At 43.5% G+C, this 19,685-nt stretch overlaps 1 protein-coding gene across 4 annotated transcripts in view; it reads left to right on the top strand.

Annotated features, from left to right (window-relative positions):
• Window positions 1-19,685, top strand: part of thada (THADA armadillo repeat containing) — a 122,491-nt gene that overhangs the window by 78,040 nt on the left and 24,766 nt on the right. For all 4 annotated transcript variants that reach the window (XR_014877744.1, XM_085183497.1, XM_085183498.1 and 1 more), the window contains 2 exons: window positions 90-172; window positions 15,480-15,859. Coding sequence is in view for 3 of the 4 variants with exons in the window: in XM_085183497.1 (XP_085039623.1) it covers window positions 90-172; window positions 15,480-15,859 (463 nt within the window). In the remaining variant the exon portion in view is untranslated. The remainder of the gene's footprint in view (window positions 1-89; window positions 173-15,479; window positions 15,860-19,685) is intronic.

Here is a 19,685-nt window from a genome sequence, read left to right as displayed (position 1 = left end):
CAAATGATTCTACGGCTTTTGAGGTTCAACCGATTTCAGTCGATTTTCTGTGCTGGATCAAAGACGGCCTCGTGTTTCTCTCTTTTCAGACAGAACAGTTGTGTGGTGACCAGAGGAGCCTTTGTGGATGTGTTGGTGTGCCTGTGTGGGCCTGACATCAGCATTCTGGAAGGTGAGTAGTAATTGTGGGATCACTACTTTTCACCGGAGTTTTAATGAAGACCTGCAGAAATATGCAGAGCGTGACACAAATGCAAGTCCAGCACACTACCCACAACCACGTGGTGACACACATGAAAAGGTTTGTCCAAGTGTAAAACACAAGCTGATTAGATTGATCGTCGAAGCCAAAAAGCTGTATTTTAATCATCCACTTTGATCCAGTCTGGATCAGGATGGTTTAGGTGTTTGTTACTGAACTTGTAAAGATGACACCAAAAATAGTAGACGTGGGTAAGACAGAAGTTCAAACTGAGCATCAGAATTGGGAAGAAAGGAGATCAAAGTGACTTTGGTTGTGGCATGGTTGTTGGGGACAGAGCGGCTGATTTCCTCACACAGGCATCATTACAGAGAAAGTTCTCTGGATGAAAATGCCTTGTTGATTTCTGAGGTCAAAGGAGAAGGAGCACACTGCTTTGACATGAAATGAAGGCAACAATAGCCACTTTTTATTGTCACTGCACACTCATACCTAATATACCGTATTTTTCGGACCATAAGGCGCATTAAGCAAAACAAGCATTCGCATTCATCCCCCAGCTTTACTGTGTTTATGTTATGCTAACATAGCTGTGTTGCTAGTGATAACGTAGCACATCATTATATACCAGCTAGCCAGTCAGAACATGGTATATCATGTTTAGGTGGAAATTAGCGAGCTAACTTCCTGCTAACTCCGTTAAATTTAATAAATCCTGTTTTCATGGATGCCTGGATGTTAAACATAATTGTTACACCTGGTAAAGCAGCAGTGCTGCTCATTTTATTAAAGATAAAATAATTTAGACAGTTTTTAACTCTCAGTGATGCCGCAGTGTTCGTTTGACTGTGGGACCTGAAGCAGACGGAGTTTTGGACCCAGACCTCTCCGCGAGGCTCCTGACTACGGCAGCCGTAATGCTCCGGCAATCCATCAAGCGGTGCAGCTTCGTATCTTACCAAAGTCGTACTAAAACATTTTTTGACAGATTTTTGAGCGCCGTGTACCGCATAAAATCTATTCGAGGTCAGTAAACACAACCAGAATTCATACATAAGGCAGACTGTCGATTTTTTTAAAAAGTTTTTTAGGTGCATCTTTTAGTGCGGAAAATACGGTAATAGTACAACAAAAGTGCCCCACATCAATACTACGCACAACTAAACACAACACAGTAACTTAAAGTGGGTTTTTTAAAAGTGCAAGAAAGGTATGAGCAAAAAAAAAAAGTCTTAATAAATAAATACAAGAATGAGTGTTTATTGCACATTATTATTATTGTTATTGCCCCCCCCCCAAAAGTCCAAGGAGGTAGCCAATCAGGTGAGCTGTTAGCATTGATTAGGGCTGTTGTAAAAGTTGTTCTTCAGTGTGTTTGTCCACGACCTCAGCAGCCTGACTCTCAGGAGCTTAAACACCCGGTGTCCTGGCTGTGTGCAGGCCCGTGGCCTCCTGAGACAGCGAGTGCTGTACGGGTCCTTCAGGGAGGGAAGAGGATGTCCAGTGATTTTTTTTGGGGGCCATATTAATGATCCTCTGCCTTTTTGTGTGCAGCTGGAGAAACATACACAGATGCAGTATGTCAGCAGCCAAAGTATGCAGAAGAACATCTCTAAGTGCAAAACAGCCTTGAAGCATGAGTTCACCAAACATGAGAAGATTTGAAAAAACCTGGTCCGAGTCCATTTCTGGTGCAGTATTTGGTTTGTAGGGTCAGCATTTTGTGTAAACAGCATGAAATCATGGATCCGTCCTGCCTTGTATCATTAGTTCGGGCTGGTGGTGCTTCACACTCTGGACCCCTCAACACCAACTGAGCATTATTTAAAAGTCGCTATCTGAGTTTTGTTGCTCAACATGTTCATCTCTTTATGAGCACAGTGTATCCATCTTCCTGCTTCCACCAGGATAACGCAACATATCATAAACCTCAGATCATCTCAAACTGGTTTCTTTAAGATTTCAGTGAATTCACTGCACTCAGATGGCCTCTACTGTCAATAGAGCACGTTTGGGATGGGGTGGAAGAGGAGATTGGTATCCTGGATGTGTTGAATTGACAACACAAAGTATTCAGGCAGTTCTCAAGACAACGGTGGGTTCAGGATAATACCAAGAACCTAATAAAGTGGTGTTCTTTAGGCACCCTAAAGAGGACTGTGAACAGGACATAGTCCTGACGCTTCTGTAGGAGTTATCTTAGAGCTGAAATTAATTTTACAAGAGCCTCTTTTCCTTTTATTCACTCTAAAATTGTACAAAACCAAAAATCCTACCCTCTGTTAAAGTGTTGAGCATCATTTCTCTTAAACGTCCTCTCACCTCATCGATCGAGCGTTTGCAGTCGTAGCGCCTAAGCTGTGGAATAATTTACCCCTCTACATCAGACAGGCTCCTACTGCCAATCTTTTTAAATCTTATCTTAAAACACATTTTTATTTGCTGACTTTCAATACAGCATGAGAGTTATTTGTTAATTCATATTTGGTGTTTGCTATCAATACTAATAAAGTTATTTTATTAGGTTTGTTGTATTCTTGTACAGCACTTTGGTCAACGCTCCTGTTGTAATTAAATGTGCGATATAAATAAACTATAACTAACCTAAAATCAGAGCAGAAGTCAGAGGTGCTGTGCTCGAGAGTACAGATCCAGGACTGTTACATCACTGTCATGTTAGCTAACAGGCCATAAATGTTGCTGTGCTGTTTAAAACCAGCTTGCCTTAGAAACACTAAAAGATAAAATCCCCACTTTGACAACTTGAAATGAAGCGACCTACATCTGGTGTTCCTATTTGCCCACTCGCTCATGCTCCACCTGTCCACCAAATTTCCTAAACTTTCCTCTGCAGCTTCCTTTTATTTAAACGTTCTTGCTGACGAAAGTAAAATCTCTTTGTTAAAAGAGCTTTTCTGGGTTCTGTGTATTCTAGTCGAACAGAGTGATGGATATTTGAGTTTTGCTGCTCGTCACGGCGTTGCCCGGCATTTCACCAGCTCAGCAAGCAGCAGCTGCGTTCAGTCCATTTGCTTCGAATTTGACGTCGGAGCTTTCATCATCTGAACGGACAACCGTGCAACTTTTGTCGGCAAGGCTGTGCACCACTGCGCTCTCCATTTAGACTTATTGTTGACAGGAGTCTGCTTCGTGTATCGGGTAGTTCAGAGAAGCCTCCTGGTGCGTGCGTGTGCACGCTTGTGCGGTCATGTGCGCACGCATGCAGACCTGCGGGGTCTCCACGCTCGAGGAATGTGAAACCAAAGGCGAGCGATCTGTGACAGATGGTGGGGTTGCGCCTGTGACCCAGTTTATGGAGGAGCGCTGTACAGAGAGGAAAGAGGGAAAGGGGAGGAGGGCACCGATGTTTTCAGTGGGCCATGTGCTGAGCACATGTTGGTCTTGACAGTGGAAATACCGAGGATTTCTCCAAACAAGCCTGTAGATTGGCCTGACTTGGCTCTCCTCCTTACATAACTAAATAAGCAGCCTCGAGCTTACACACCTCTAATGCCTCGATTATTATCATAAGTCTGTCTTTGGTTTCACCCGCTCTGGTGGTAGCTTTTTTATTTCTCCTTCTTTTTTGTTCCTGCTCCTCACCTCTAATCACTTCCCCTGTTCCTCTTGTGTAATTGCACTTCTCACTTGAATCAGATTTAAAAAGCCACAGGTTTTGGAAGTTCATTTGAAAGCAGCAGGCTCTTAAGAGCGCCTGGCACCAGAGGAAAAGAAGGTGAACAATCCCCTTTTTCAATATTACTTTTTTTCCCCTCCCCTCTTTTAACTGGCTCCCTGCATTAAGTAGGAACTTTGCATTTACCAGCCAATTCCTCTCAGCTCTGAACACAGCTCTTTGTTCATGAGTGTGCACACATTTCTCTGCTCCAGCTCTTTGATCTGTGCTGACTCATAAAAAAACCCTCTGTCCATTGCTTCATCTCCACCTCAGCCAGCCTGCTGTTTCTTTGCTTTCCAGCCTTGCCAGTAAAATAAACTGAAAGCTTTAGCAGGAGAGAGAGAGGAGAGTGGAAGCCGGACACTAACAGGAGGTAAAAATCAAACAAAAATGAACTTGTTTTTATTAGTGTGCTTTCACATGATGATGATGATGAAACAGCCGCTTAAGACCGGAGTCTGGCCTTAATTTGTTCTGTTCTGGTAAACTGCAACACGTACTGTAATTCTTTTCAGCCCCATCAGTTTTCGTGTGCTGTGTGTAGACACGATCTTCAATTTTTTAGTCTTTTAACTTGAAAAAAGGAGGAAAAGAATTAGAGGAAAAGTCAAGAAAAAAAGTCAAAATCAGTTTTATAGACCCCTGTTCATATACATCAGGGCTGTCAAACAGGCAAATAGTCCAGTCTGGCTCACTGCAAAACTTTGGAGGAAGGATCAAGGATTACGTGTGTAGTTTAACTTCTTTACGCTGGCAGAAAGGGGAGTTTTGCTGGTCCGGCCCACTCAAGATCAAAGTGGGCTGTATGTGGCTCACAATGTACAGTCCATCCATCCATTCGCTTCCGCTTATCCTTTTCAGAATGGCGGGGGGCGCTGGAGCCTATCCCAGCTGTCATAGGGCAAGAGGCGGGGTACACCCTGGACAGGTCGCCAGTCTGTCGCAGGGCCAACACACAGGGACAGACAACCATTCACACTCACTTTCATTCGCACATTCACACCTAGTGGCAATTTAGATTATCCAATTAACCTATCCCCACAAGCTGCATGTCTTTGGATGGTGGGAGGAAGTCGGAGTACCCGGAGGGAACCCACACAAACACGGGGAGAACATGCAAACTCCACACAGAAAGACCCCAGCCTGATGTTGGAATTGAACTCAGGACAAGTCTCACACCCTAATATAAATATTGCACGTTTAGCCATTTGCAACCAGGAATTGGATCTTTGTGCAGTTTAAGCATCCTTTAAATGTTGCTGTGATTTGTTTCTGAATCGTTCATAAGATCTTTTTCATGAGTGTGCATGTGCCCCATACAACGGACTTATTTAAATATATAATTTATTTAATATAACCATATAACGGTTCCCTCTTTTTATCTAAGTAGGCTTACTTTGTGATAAAAAACAGAGCAGTTATCAGGGACCCCCCACTAGAGCACCCCCGGAAAAGACACAACAGGAAGGCTGGCTGGTTAGCAGTGACTGGCTTGAAGTGGATGCACAAGTACAAAATACTAAAATGAGTCTCCAGATATATTTTAGTGGCCGTTAATTTGGCGGATGCAGTTTCAAGAGTGTGGCTACCTTTAGCAGTGCTAGTAGCAGCAGCAGCTTTCTTTCCTTGTAGGTCAGAGTCTACAGTCCTGTGCAGAGTGTGGTTAGGTACCGCTCTGGTTGAGTGATTATATGACAGTTTACTGCGGCACAGCTGCTATTCTAGATCAAAAAAGTGCAGAAACGCACTGGTTAGCACGGCTGTCATCTGCCAATCCACCTTACATATAGATCTAAACTTCCAGTCACAGAAGTGTGATGCTGCTAGTGGCGAGAGGCATCGTAACTTCTCAGAGCAGATACCTGTCGTTGCGCTTTCTAAAATCAATGATTTGTTTAACTGAGTGGTTTTTCTGATGTGGACGAGAGAGCACCAATGTTTCAACATCTACAGTGCTGTGCAAAAGTCTCGAGCCACCCCTCACTGTTTGTTTCCAAGGACCCAGACTTTTTCACACAACCAGTCTCCATATGGAAGTTTTACTTTTGAACTATATTTTTTAATCATTTTATTTGTCCAGTCCTTGTACCTGACTATTTTTAAAGGAATGGTTGTCTTGTTTGTTTTTTTTACTCAAGGATATAAAGAAGTGGAAAACAAAAGAAGAAGGGTCAGACGTATTAAGGGGGCGATCGTGGCTCAAGAGTTGGGAGTTCGCCTTGTAATCGGAAGGTTGCCGGTTCGAGCCCCGGCTTGGTCAGTCTCGGTCGTTGTGTCCTTGGGCAAGACACTTCACCCGTTGCCTACTGGTGGTGCCCACTGGTGGCGCCAGTGTCCGGCAGCCTCGCCTCTGTCAATGCGCCCCAGGGTGGCTGTGGCTACAATGTAGCTGCCATCACCTGTGTGTGAATGTGTGTGTGAATGGGTGGATGACTGGTTGTGTAAAGCGCGTTGGGGTCCTTAGGGACTAGAAAAGCACTATACAAATACAGGCCATTTACCATTTACCAAGTTCTGCAGATGAACGGTATCTGAAAGTCATACCCTTAAAGAACAGGAAACAATCCAGCATGACCTGATACAAGGACCCGACGCCCCATTAGAAATGGTCTCAGTGGACCGTTTCAGCCTGTGGTGTTGGAGATCCTGACACAATTCGTGGAATCATGAACACAGAAATGTAGTGTCAGATATAGATCACATCTGGAAAACATATGCTTAGTACTAACTTCCTTTTTTAGCATAACAATGCTCCCCAAACACTCTGCCAATGCAGTAAAAGCATACGTGGATAGAAAAACACACAGTGGAACAATATCAGTTACGGGTTGTCGTCCCCAGAGCCTGGACTGCAACATTATTGAAGCAGTGTATGATCATCCCGACAGAACGGAATCCGGTCTTTAAGTGACGCCGTATGAACCCTGCTTCCGGGTCCAAACTACTCTGCATTTATTAAGACTGTTGTGTTTTTAACATGTTTGAATGCTTTGCATCTGTTCTATTTAATCTGAACAAGCCCCTAAAAGAAGGCAGTGATCACTGTTGGCCTCTCTCGATTTTTGTTACCGCTGTTAATTTTAAAGCTCAGTTTTTAAAACCTTACGATGTAACTATGCAGCAGTATATGAATGACTAACCTCGTATGTGGATGGATTATCTCAGTTGTTCTTCTGACTGAAGTTTGGTCCGTTTACTGCATCCTGCCATGCAGTTGCATTTGCCCCTAACCACCGGGAACCCTCATGTTAGCTTTTATCGAGTGGAAAAACGTTAGCGTTCCAAAGCTTCCTGGGGAGAGTTCAGGCTGTACTGAAGAATAATTATTTTCCGATCGAAATACAAAGAAATGAGTGTTGGCTCAGGACTTTTGCACAGCACTGCAGTCAACTACAAGCTCTATTCATTGCTGCTTCTTTGATTTTTGCAGTTCTTATGAAAGCAAATGATTATTTTCATCCTGGTTGTTCCAAGGACTGACTGCTCACTGTGCTTTTCTCTGAATGCCGCCAACCAAACGCATCGCTTTCCAAAAATCTGTAAACAATGAAGCGACCTACTAATAAGATAGTAACTTAAAAAGTATGCATTTTTCAGAACGAGACAGCTGAAGATTATGGATTTCCTACAGTGCAGTTACAAAGCAATCCCTTCCCAGTCATTATGAAGAGGAGGAATCATTATAGCATCCTGTCATATTCGCTGTACATGCCATACATGTGTGGTGTGTGAGTGCTGAATTTTAAAAAAAAAAAAGCCTTGAAGTTTATTCTTAGTGCATCCAAAAAAACATGTTGTCATAATTAGGCTTCAAGAAAGTTTAGCACGTCTGATTGATGTTCATGTGTGACAGCTTGGTAAGCCGTGTGGCTTCATATTTGGATACGTCCACTCATTTAGCTGTAAGATTTTTTTTTTCTAGGGAATTGTGCACCATCTGCAGTCTAGTGCCAAGAGCTGAATAACTTGCTCACCCTCCTCCTATGAAATACTGTAGAATACACCACTCTGCAGATGTCTTGGACTTTACCATTTACCATTTTATTTGAGTGGCCTGACCTCATCGTTAATGTTTTTGTGTGAAATGCTGAGCTTTACCTCGTTATAATCATAAAACTGGCGTGCACGAATCAAACTGCTCACAGCTCATAAGCTTAGGGATCATTAGTAAGCAGTGGTTTAGCTGTTTAAAAAAAATCAAGCTTATTAACTAGTTCTCCACAAGTCTGTAGATTTGTAGTCATCAGGTCATGGTAGTCTTAAGAGCTTGAAAAAAAGGAGGATACTTGACTTGACGACTATTGAGCTGGAAGATTTAGGGAATACAAATTGAGCATTTTAAACCTGTAAGATAAAAGTACTAAATACTTGGAGCAGTGGTTATTTCATAGTAATTAAGTAAAATTTATTTATATAGCACATTTCACAGATAAAAATCATAAAGTGCTTTACAATAAGATCAGACATACAAGTTAAAATTAATTAAAAGCCTGTTTGTATAAAAATGTCTTCAGCTGCTTTTTAAAGGAGTCAGAGTCTAGACAGCGTAAAGACAACGGCAGAGAGTTCCACAGCCTTGGTGCCAGTGCCTGATAAGCCCGATGCATGATCTGATATCCTCGTGTTGCTGTTGTTCCCAGATCATCATACTAAAGGTTGTTCCAGGATCAACATTGCAAGTGACCAATCTGAATGTTGTGATGTCATACTTTTGCAACTTCGGGAAAAACCGGCGTAAAACAAAAAACTGTACTTAAGCTGCGAGAAACCGCCTTTGTCCGCCGATCAACAGACCCTGACCCTAACCCTAACCCTTTAATAAACGCTAAGCAGAATTGATATTGTCCTTGCAACATTGGAATTTCATAAATGCACGAATGGGTTGGTGCGCAAAAGAATAACGTCACAATAATGTGATTGGTCACTTGCAATGTTGAACCTGGAACAGCATTTTCATGATGATCTGGGAACAACACCAACACGACGATATCAGATCATCCAAGCCCGATCCCCACGTGTTTTAAACCTAGTACGTGGGACCACCAGTAGCCTCTGACCTGAAGACCTAAGTGCTCGGGATGAAGCATGAGGTTTCAACAGGTCAGAGATATACTGGGAAGCTTCACCGTGCAGAGCTCTAAAAGTTACAACTAAAATTTTAAAATGAACCCTAAAATTTACAGGCAACCAATGAAGAGAAGCCAAAACTGGAGTAATGTGTGACCTCTTGTTTGCACCAGTTAAAAGTCTTGCTGCTGCATTCTGTACAGACTGAAGGCGATCCAGAGCTGATTTGTTGAGACACGTAAAAAGACCGTTACAATAATCCAAACGAGAAGAGATAAAAGCATGAATAACCATCTCAAGTTCTGCCTTTGCCACCAGTAGTCTGAGTTTAGAAACGTTTCTTAGATGATAAAACCAGTTCTGGACAAGTTGTTTCATCCTGTGGATAGACGAGCTCCACCATCTTAGACAGTAGCTGCCAACTGTAGCCCTTATTTTGTTCAGTGAGCTCAGCGTATGGTCACCTGAACCAGTTCTCCAGCTCACAGCAGAAGATGAACTGCTGACTGCAGTTGCAGTGAAATAGAGCAGGGTTGGGGAAATGCTGAATGATCTCGAGGATCACCACCACAGTGACCTGGCCTGCGTTCTGTATCAAAGAAATGTATGAAAGCCTTCGAAATGGCGTCTGGCTTTTAATAGGGGCGTGGCTTATATAGTATCTCTGCTGATTTCTGACCTGCTTGCCAAGTGAGAGAAAGCGTACCCGAGAACCATTGGTTAATTTTCCCACCGTTTTGTCTGTGGTTAGCAAACCAGCCATAGAGAAAACATGAGACAGGAAAGGTCGGAGCTAACTGGTTTGATCCAGTCTGCATTCCTAAGTATCCTTGGACAATCCCCAAGTTGATCCCAATGTGTTAATCGGAGTGAGAGTGTTCGATAGAAAGCACTTAAATGTTGAACAAAAGTGGTTGTAAAAAGCAATTTGAGTGCTTCTCTTTTCATCTAAAATTGTATTTCATGTTTTGTCTTTTTGGGGTGTTTTTCAGAAATATTATTTAACAGCTCTTTTTGTTTTAGCGTCCTTTTATTTTTAGGACAGATGTATATGTGGGGCCGGTGTTTTAGGCTAATAAGAGGGCCCACTCTCTCACACTTGTCAGACACACACACACGTAGCGTCTGGGGTTTGTTTTTCACAGTTTGGGTAATGACGGTGGAGGCTGATGTGAAATCCAGCTGTGTGCTTGCGTGTGAGAGCACGTGCACGCATCTCGCCAGAGCTCTAGTTCAACACAGCAAAGCGTCTTTACAACCAGCTTTTAGTGGGCTATGGGAAGCGCTAATAGAGCAGCAGCACGCCTCTTCTCCCAGTTTTGTGGTACAGCTCTTAAACGACTATATAGAACGCTCACCCACCCTTCGTCATATGATCTCGGGCATTGCATAATATTCAAAGTGTGTATATTCCCCAGTGACACTTCTAAAAATGAGCTGTGGTGAAAACGATTCTGGTGTTGGGCTGGATGTCGCTGTTGAGTTCAGTGTTTCCTGGAGCAGAATGCTGACCCTCTGCACCCACTCAGTACCCGTCCTCCCATAAACCACAAACTGCAAGGTTGGCCCAGGTTGACCTAAACCAGATGCTGTGGTTACGTTTAGTTCAAATATTTGACCTTTAGTGTAAAACAGACCATCACACATATAGTATAGGAACACTTGTGTTCCTCTCTTCTGCGTGCACACAGAATAAGCAAAGTCTGAGACCATTTGAACTCGGTTCTCTGCAGCATCACTCTATGCCGAGGCTTTTGATTTTCCTGCATGTGCAATCACTCTGTTGTTTTTCACGGACTGCCAAAATTTGAACTCCAGAGTATTTGTACTCTTTGAAAATTTGGGTGTCTTCGATGAAAAGCTAATACCACCGGGGTAAAACAGGATTGTTCAAGTCTTGAATTTCATGTACTAAAACATGACAGATATGCAGGGGAAATCAGCATAACCGCAGACCTTGATCGATGTTTGCTTTACTGTGGTTAGCATTCTCTTTATTCGTATGTCTTTGCACACTCTGAGCCCAGAAATTGAACTGTTCTGGTGGTCCTGCTCAGACAAGAGAGATGGTGAGCCGTTTCCCCACTGTTTGCCTCCTCTTGATTATTAGAGATATCAGGTTGCTCCTTGGAGCCAAATATTCAGCACAAATCTGTAGAGCTTTCAAGAGCCTACAGTCATGCTAACAGTTTGTGAGGGTGTAGCGGTGCTTTAAGCTAAATGCTAATGTTTAACAGAGGAACATACATGATTTTGCATGTAATAAATAGCATGCTAATCTATATAGTGCTAAATATAGATTGTACCATGATGTCACCCAGTGATTAGTGAAGTCTTGTTATCAAATTTAGAGTGTTTTCACCGTTGCTGTCTCTGTTTTAAAACTGTATGTGCTAAACAAGCGAAGGGTGTCTCCGTCTGAGAAACTTGCAACACCACGCACTTATTGACTATTAAGTTGTGATGATCATTAGTCCATCCTCATTTCTGTTTCTCAGAATGATGATGATAACATAACGAGCTTCATGTTATTCAGTAAGACCTGAAACTTGCAGCTGAGCCCATAAAGTCATCAGGAGGGTGTTTACAAAGCTTGCACCTTAAGTAGCCACGGGGTCTCTCCAAACAGTTTAATATACAACCAGATGTCTTTTTGCAGTTGAAGGAGTTGCCCCCTGCAAGCCTGCAAGGCAATTTTCACTTTGTTATGCTGTAATTGTTTGGGATGAAGCCTCAAGTGGCCATTTGAGGAAGTGCAGTTTTTGGTGTTTCACGTTAGCTTAATTTTTTTTTTAGACCTGAAGGTTGCGGCTTGATGCTGGATACAAAATAATGTGGAGGCAGATGGCATTTGAATTGAATAAAGTAGTAGCGCTGCATCAGTTACTAATATTGCTGTGTGGTTTCGTGGTTAATGCTAATATCAGACAGGCAAAAGATCCCTGATTTAAGAATAGGAGCATACTCTGTGATGGTCTCAGACCTGGAGCTTTGCATCAGGCTTTGTCAGGTCAAAATATGGGGATCCATCCACGGCTGCAACCCCTTTGGAATAAGGGAGCAGCTAAAAGTGCTGCATTAATTATTCACTTAATCTGTTAGTCAATAAACAGAAAATTAATGTAATAATTTATCAAAAAGGGTTAAAAGGTTTTTAAAAATCCTCAATGAAGGTGAGTTTAATCACTTTGGCAGAAGGGCTTAATCTTATTTTAGCACAGGAAGTGTTGTTAAAGGACTAATAAGAACTTGGTGGTTGGGTACATATTCAGATGGTGGTTTGAGGCAGTGGGGGGGCCCCAGCACATTTTCTGGCCGGTGGGCTCTAAAAATCTTGGGATCTGCCCTGGTCACGGGCTTCTGAACTGATGTTGAGACAAAACTTGGGATGTTAGATTAAAATTATTTACAATTAGTTAATCTGATGGCAAAATAGATCACGGGTCATTTGATTAACAATACCTAACATGTTGTTCATCCCATTCCATTTAATAGTTTTTATATTTCCGGCTTCATTAGAGCCATGCTGCTAATATGGCTAAAAATTCCCAGTTAATTCCATAAGTAGTTTACATTCTTTTGAGCAGTCTGTAAATGTGTGAAATTCACCATCACGTTGCACTAAAGCTCTTCGCTAAGACCTGCATTTACGTGTTGTTTATTAACCCCGTTCTCAAACTGCAGTCACACGAGCCCGACCTCATCCCAGAGCATCCCGAAATATCACATGGTAATACGGCTTAATGGAGTCTGGCCACGGTCCAGCTGCAGGTTTGCACACGAGCGTAATGAAGAGACACAAGTGCAGACACCGATTTTAAATAAACACAGCTGTGGGAGAACAATGGCTATTTATGATCAGCCATGAAAAATCGCAGTGAAATGGCCCTCACAGGAACGCCTTTCATTTACTGGGGCAACGCTTGGCTGCTCCTGCCTCCTCCGCCACTCTAGTTTTAATAAAAACCATCATAAAAAAGCAGCTTTGCATCCTGACTAATGATGTTTTTCCTCTCTCGCTCTCTGTCCTTTCCTCCCTGGTTTGGGATTTTTCAGTTTCTTCTTTTTCTTCTCTGCTGACCTTCACTCAAGCGTTGTCGTCTGTCTAGGATCGGAGCATCATAGTTGACTGTATCAGCATATGACAAGCAAATGGCAACATGCTGTTTTTAAACCCCTTTGACGCACACACACAGTTTTTCGCTTCGTTCCACCTTGACCGACAGCTGTTTTCTTTTTGACACGCACCCTTTCTCCTTCAGTCATCCTCTCCTCTTTCCTCCCTTCATCATCGGTGTCATTACTGTGCCCTTACCCCCGCCATTATAACCATTAGGCTATGCTTATTTGGCCTCGGACCCCCCTTTGAGGATCAGGTTCCATAATAACCTGGCCATCTCTACGGTAACCCAGCCCATCTCTGGAGGAATGCGGCGTTTCCCGCTCTTTTGTCAAGCCACATTTTGAGTGGCGCTGTGGGGCCAGATTGAGTTGCGCTGGGTTTCATAAGCTTTCTGTGTGTGTGTGTGTGTGTTAAACTAATTGAGTTGGCTGTCAAAGCAGGGTCTGTGTGGAGTCTTGAAACAGTACTGTAGGGAGGAGCACAGTGTTAGCATGGCATTGGGTTACTATATTGCTGCCCCGCCTCTGGATTCTTCTTATATTTCACAGGAAGTGTGCGCGTATGTGTGCACATGTGTGTCCATCACTCCTCGAGGGTGCGTGTTCACAGGTGGCCGGGCTGGCACAGCCATGGGCTTTTCCAAACAGACACTGACGCAGTCTTTCCAATAAAAGTCAAAATAGACAGGAACAGACGACACTGGCTTCTTCAGCTTGGCCTGTTGTATGCATCTGTTCACATCACAAAGGGGTGTGTGTGTGTGGCTTGTGGAGAAATCGGACTGCAATACAACTGCTTAGAAATTGTAGTGTCTGAAAATAATAACGGGAAGAAGGAGAGTTTGGGGGGTACATTCAAGGTACACCTGCATTCAAGGTGTTCCCAAACCAGGTGAGATACATAGTCTTCCCAGCGTGTTGTGGGTCTATCCTAGGGTAGATACAGTATGCCTGGACAACTAAGGATAAGGCGAGCCACATTTTGGAGGAAACTTGTATCGCCTGCTCTCTTTTAGTCGTGATTCAGAGTTACTCCAAGGACCATGTTGGTGTGTCTGAAAAGGCAGTGAGTTTTTATTTCTTGCCAATTAACAAAGTCTTGGCATTGGCCGAGTCGGGAGACAGCCATCATAGTTTTTCGGAATTCTCCGGTAGATTTCCATCCAGGATTCTTTTAGTGTCGCGGTCCTCCTCGTATGTTATCTCTGACGTCACTGAACAGTCTTCCTTTGGAAAGGAGAGCCCAAGCATTAAGTCCACACTGACAGAAATGTCAACAAACAGAACTATGAAAAACAGAGCTCTAAAGAGAACAAGATCATGAGTGTGAACTCGACCAATGTGCTGCTTTAAGAGGGTTATCTATCCCAGCGGTCCCCAACCCCCGGGCCTCGGACCGGTACCGGTCCGTGAGTCGTTTGGTACCAGGCCGCGAGAGTTGAGGCTCAGGTGTGAAATGTATAGTTTTCAGGGTTTTATCAGTTTCAGCGTTATTTTGTTATCGTTTTTATCGTTAACTCGGTTTTCTTGGGTCTTTTCACGTGTGTTATGAATACATTTTCTTTTTTTCGGTACCGGTACTGGTTTATTTTGTTGTATTTATCCGCAACACCTTAAAGGCCGGTCCGTGAAAATATCCGTGGCGCAAAAAAGGTTGGGGACCGCTGATCTATCCTGTAGATTCTCACTTTGTGTGCACTGGGAGCAAGACTACAACTACCATGAGGCTTTGTGACACTGTGATAATGTTACTGTGACCTCGCAAAAAGTCATGAATCAATCAATACCATATTAGACACTCATGAAAATGCTTTAGCTTGACCGCTGATAGCAACAAGCACTCACAGCAAAGGCATGTTGGTAGAAACTGGCTAATGCTTACTTGGTGCCAAGTAGGATAAAGAGGCACTTGGAAACCAGATCTACCTTCTAAGGGGAACTTGGCCTTTTTCAAAGGAATACCGGATCTGAACCAGAGGCAGCAATGGAGACGAGAAATAAAATCATATTGTAGGTTGTGCGATGGGCTATTTTTGTATCAGTGTTGCGCAACTTTGAGGTGTGACAGAGCTCCGGAGCTCCTATTTGAAACTGGTATTTCCAGTAACTTGTGTCTCTCATCTGATTCCTGTTTGTACATACACCATGCTGTTTGGGAAATGTTTGCTGGTTAGTCATTTAGGAGCCAGCTGGCATTATTAATGGGTTGCTCTGTGTGGGTTTGTGGCACTAAACCAAAGCGTTGTAGCATGATATCATCAGATGAATGCTGACAGAAGATGACATGGCCGGTTTTAATTTACATGGCAGTGTTTCTAAAAAGATTGACTTTGTAAGTTTGGAGTAAAAATGACTTTTAAATAACTGTTTGTTTGTTGCTGTCAGCTAATATTATGTTTCATGCGTCAGATTCAGAGGTCGGCACGCTCCGTCAGAAGACTCTGTCCGTCCTCACGGCCTCAGAACTGGTCACTTGCTGCAATTCCTCTGCCACCTTTGGGCCTGGCTGCACCCAGTACCTCCTCAGCCTGGCTCGGGTGGGCCTCAGCGCAGGTGTGGAGTTCCCTGAGCTCTGGGACGGCACCCAGCGGAAGACCAAGCTCCTGGACCATCTGCTGCAGTGCCCGCAGTACGAGGTGAGGGAGCTGGCAGTAGAGGGGCTACTGAGGAAGCTGGAGGAGGAAGAGGAGGAGGAAAGGAAGAGGAGGCCTGAGTGGCTGGATGAGACCACCCAGTCTAACCTGACCAGTCTGGCTCTTCATGAGACTCACCCACAGTGTTTGGCCAAGGTGAGACACCACACACACACACACACACACACAGATTTACACAACGTATTCTAGGAGTTTCATTTGTTTGTTGTGTTTTTTGTTTGGGAGCCTGTATACATGTCTAGTTGTTTTATATATATGTGGACGCCTGCTGCCAGCAGCAGCATAATCTTAAAGTTCTAACATCACACAATGGTGAGCTCCTTTTTTCTATCTGACACAGTTTCCCTGAATCACAGCGACACTGGTTACAAACTGATTAAAATCCCAATCCATCTCGCAGAGCCTTGCGTGAGAGGCTAATCGGCCACAGGGGGAAACGCCAAGCACACTTGCAGTGAGCTGGTTCACTCACTCGCTCACTTACTTACACCGACTCTTGAGAGGCTTGGTAGCTTTCCACGCTAACAGGTTTTGGAGAGGAAAATGCGACCTATTTCCTGTTTGGGGACAGAAGGTTGTATTTCTTCCCAAAGAGGACAGGCTGCCAGCGGACCCGCTCGGTCACGTCTGTCGTTAACATCCCTGCAGAGCTGACAGCACTCGCCGCTGCAGACTGGCATGGTGTCTGCTTGGGTTCGTTCTTCTCCAGGCTTTGCTTTACAGGCCAGCAGTTAACGTTTAATGTGTCGGGCCTGTTAAGTGGAGCCTCCTCCGCGCCATAGACGCACCAACCCAATGGGCCAGTTGCCATAGCTCAACCTAATCTGCAGTGAAGCATTATGGGAAAGCTGCTGAGGGAAAGTCATGTTCTTTTCAGGACTCGTGCAGATATATGGACTCTGGTCCAGTTCTTTAGACCTGCAGGACAGACTATAGCAGGAAACTACAAATGTGCCTGTTCATGCAGGGTGGGCGTCACTATTTATTTGCATGTTACAGCTATGAAAGTCTGTTCGCCTGGGCTGGCATGCTTTACTGTGACTGTGTATATTTGAGTATGTGGGCAGCCGAGTATGTCGCAAGACGGGAGCTTGTTAAACCGGGCTGTAAAAGTCTGAAGCAGCAGAGATGGTCAGAGCAGCTGTCGGGGTTAGCAGACAGACGGGTGGATGAACAGTGAAAAATACACACTCGATGGCTCTGATTACAACTAAAATAATCCCATTAGTACTGCAAAGGGGGGGGGGGGTATATTATATATATTGGAAGTTTTTCAGTTAATGAAGCAATAAAGAAAGAGAAATGCTGCGGCCAAATGAATAATGACACTGTCTTGGCATTTCTTGGCCAGTGATTTACTGACTCTCACTGGAGTTGAAAGGAACCAATAGACTTGATGAAATATTGTCTATGGAATAGGCTACACCCACCACAACGTCCCTGACGAGTACAAATGAGCTGTTGTTTGTATTGGCCTCTACTTTGTGCCACAAAGTGACTCTTTAACAGGAGTCTGAAATATGGACACTATTATCTGTCATTATCTATGTGTACACTATGAGCTATTGTTTTTATAGGTTAGCGCTCTTGAGACAGTATGTGTGCAGTTTGCTTAAAGCTAAATAGACTTTTTAGGCCATTTGGGGGCAGTATGCTGTAACTGAATGACTGCAAACATTGCTATGAAGGCAGATATGCTAGCAAGCTATTTTCCACTTCATTACATAATTGGGTTGATTTAATTTTAGCGTAATTTGTGTTTTTGTTGAGACAAAGTCCACTATTGGCGCTGATTTAGTTTCAAATGATCTGCCTCACAGTGTTCACCGTTCTGCTACTTTGCAGTGCTAACACAGCTTAGCTCAGTGTTTTTACCTGTAAAGTTAATAAAATCTATTATTGCAACATGCAGTAAATTGCATGAATGGTATCTCAACAAAGTGTCCTTGTGCTTACGATGAGAGCGAATTTTAAAGGTCCAACAAGGTCAGTCGTTCACATACAGATTTATTTATGTTGGAAAATATTTATGGACCTGGAAAATGTAATAAATGGTGGCATAAGAATAACAAAATCCTGTCTCATCAGCTTTTTGTGACATTCTTCATGCAGATATCCTCTGCATGAAGAATGTCCTCTGAGAAAAAGCTAATTAAAGTCTCACGATGCAACATACAGTGGGGCAAAAAAGTATTTAGTCAGCCACCGATTGTGCAAGTTCCCCCACTTAAAATGATGACAGAGGTCAGTAATTTGCACCAGAGGTACACTTCAACTGTGAGAGACAGAATGTGAAAAAAAAAATCCATGAATTCACATGGTAGGATTTGTAAAGAATTTATTCGTAAATCAGGGTGGAAAATAAGTATTTGGTCAATAACAAAAATACAACTCAATACTTTGTAACATAACCTTTGTTGGCAATAACAGAGGTCAAACGTTTACTATAGGTCTTTACCAGGTTTGCACACACAGTAGCTGGTATTTTGGCCCATTCCTCCATGCAGATCTTCTCAAGAGCAGTGATGTTTTGGGGCTGTCGCCGAGCAACACGGACTTTCAACTCCCGCCACAGATTTTCTATGGGGTTGAGGTCTGGAGACTGGCTAGGCCACTCCAGGACTTTCAAATGCTTCTTACGGAGCCACTCCTTTGTTGCCCGGGCGGTGTGTTTTGGATCATTGTCATGTTGGAAGACCCAGCCTCGTTTCATCTTCAAAGTTCTCACTGATGGAAGGAGGTTTTGGCTCAAAATCTCACGATACTTGGCCCCATTCATTCTGTCCTTAACACGGATCAGTCGTCCTGTCCCCTTGGCAGAAAAACAGCCCCATAGCATGATGTTTCCACCCCCATGCTTCACAGTAGGTATGGTGTTCTTGGGATGCAACTCAGTATTCTTCTTCCTCCAAACACGACGAGTTGAGTTTATACCAAAAAGTTCTACTTTGGTTTCATCTGACCACATGACATTCTCCCAATCCTCTGCTGTATCATCCATGTGCTCTCTGGCAAACTTCAGACGGGCCTGGACATGCACTGGCTTCAGCAGCGGAACACGTCTGGCACTGCGGGATTTGATTCCCTGCCGTTGTAGTGTGTTACTGATGGTGACCTTTGTTACTTTGGTCCCAGCTCTCTGCAGGTCATTCACCAGGTCCCCCCGTGTGGTTCTGGGATCTTTGCTCACCGTTCTCATGATCATTTTGACCCCACGGGATGAGATCTTGCGTGGAGCCCCAGATCGAGGGAGATTATCAGTGGTCTTGTATGTCTTCCATTTTCTGATGATTGCTCCCACAGTTGATTTTTTCACACCAAGCTGCTTGCCTATTGTAGATTCACTCTTCCCAGTCTGGTGCAGGTCTACAATTCTTTTCCTGGTGTCCTTCGAAAGCTCTTTGGTCTTGGCCATGGCGGAGTTTGGAGTCTGACTGGTTGAGGCTGTGGACAGGTGTCTTTTATACAGATGATGAGGTCAAACAGGTGCCATTCATACAGGTAACGAGTGGGGGACAGAAAAGCTTCTTACAGAAGACGTTACAGGTCTGTGAGAGCCAGGGATTTTCCTTGTTTGAGGTGACCAAATACTTATTTTCCACCCTGATTTACGAATAAATTCTTTACAAATCCTACCATGTGAATTCATGGATTTTTTTTTTCACATTCTGTCTCTCACAGTTGAAGTGTACCTCTGGTGCAAATTACTGACCTCTGTCATCATTTTAAGTGGGGGAACTTGCACAATCGGTGGCTGACTAAATACTTTTTTGCCCCACTGTAATTACAATAAAATGAAACAAAGCTTAAAGATGCTTCGCAGAATGAAAGAGAGTTCATAATTATCTGTGTGTTTCAGTATTATTCTCCCCTCCTGCACCACGTTATTTTCATTGACGGTGTAATAAAAACAGCTTTTAAATTCACCAAATGGAGTAATAACAGCAACTTTGTGACTTCT

The sequence above is a fragment of the Neolamprologus multifasciatus genome, chromosome 13 (assembly GCF_963576455.1).
Source record: "Neolamprologus multifasciatus chromosome 13, fNeoMul1.2, whole genome shotgun sequence".
Taxonomy (NCBI): Eukaryota; Metazoa; Chordata; class Actinopteri; order Cichliformes; family Cichlidae; genus Neolamprologus; species Neolamprologus multifasciatus.
The sequence above is the reverse complement of the archived record's forward strand: the minus strand, read 5'-3'. Positions and strand labels throughout refer to the sequence as shown.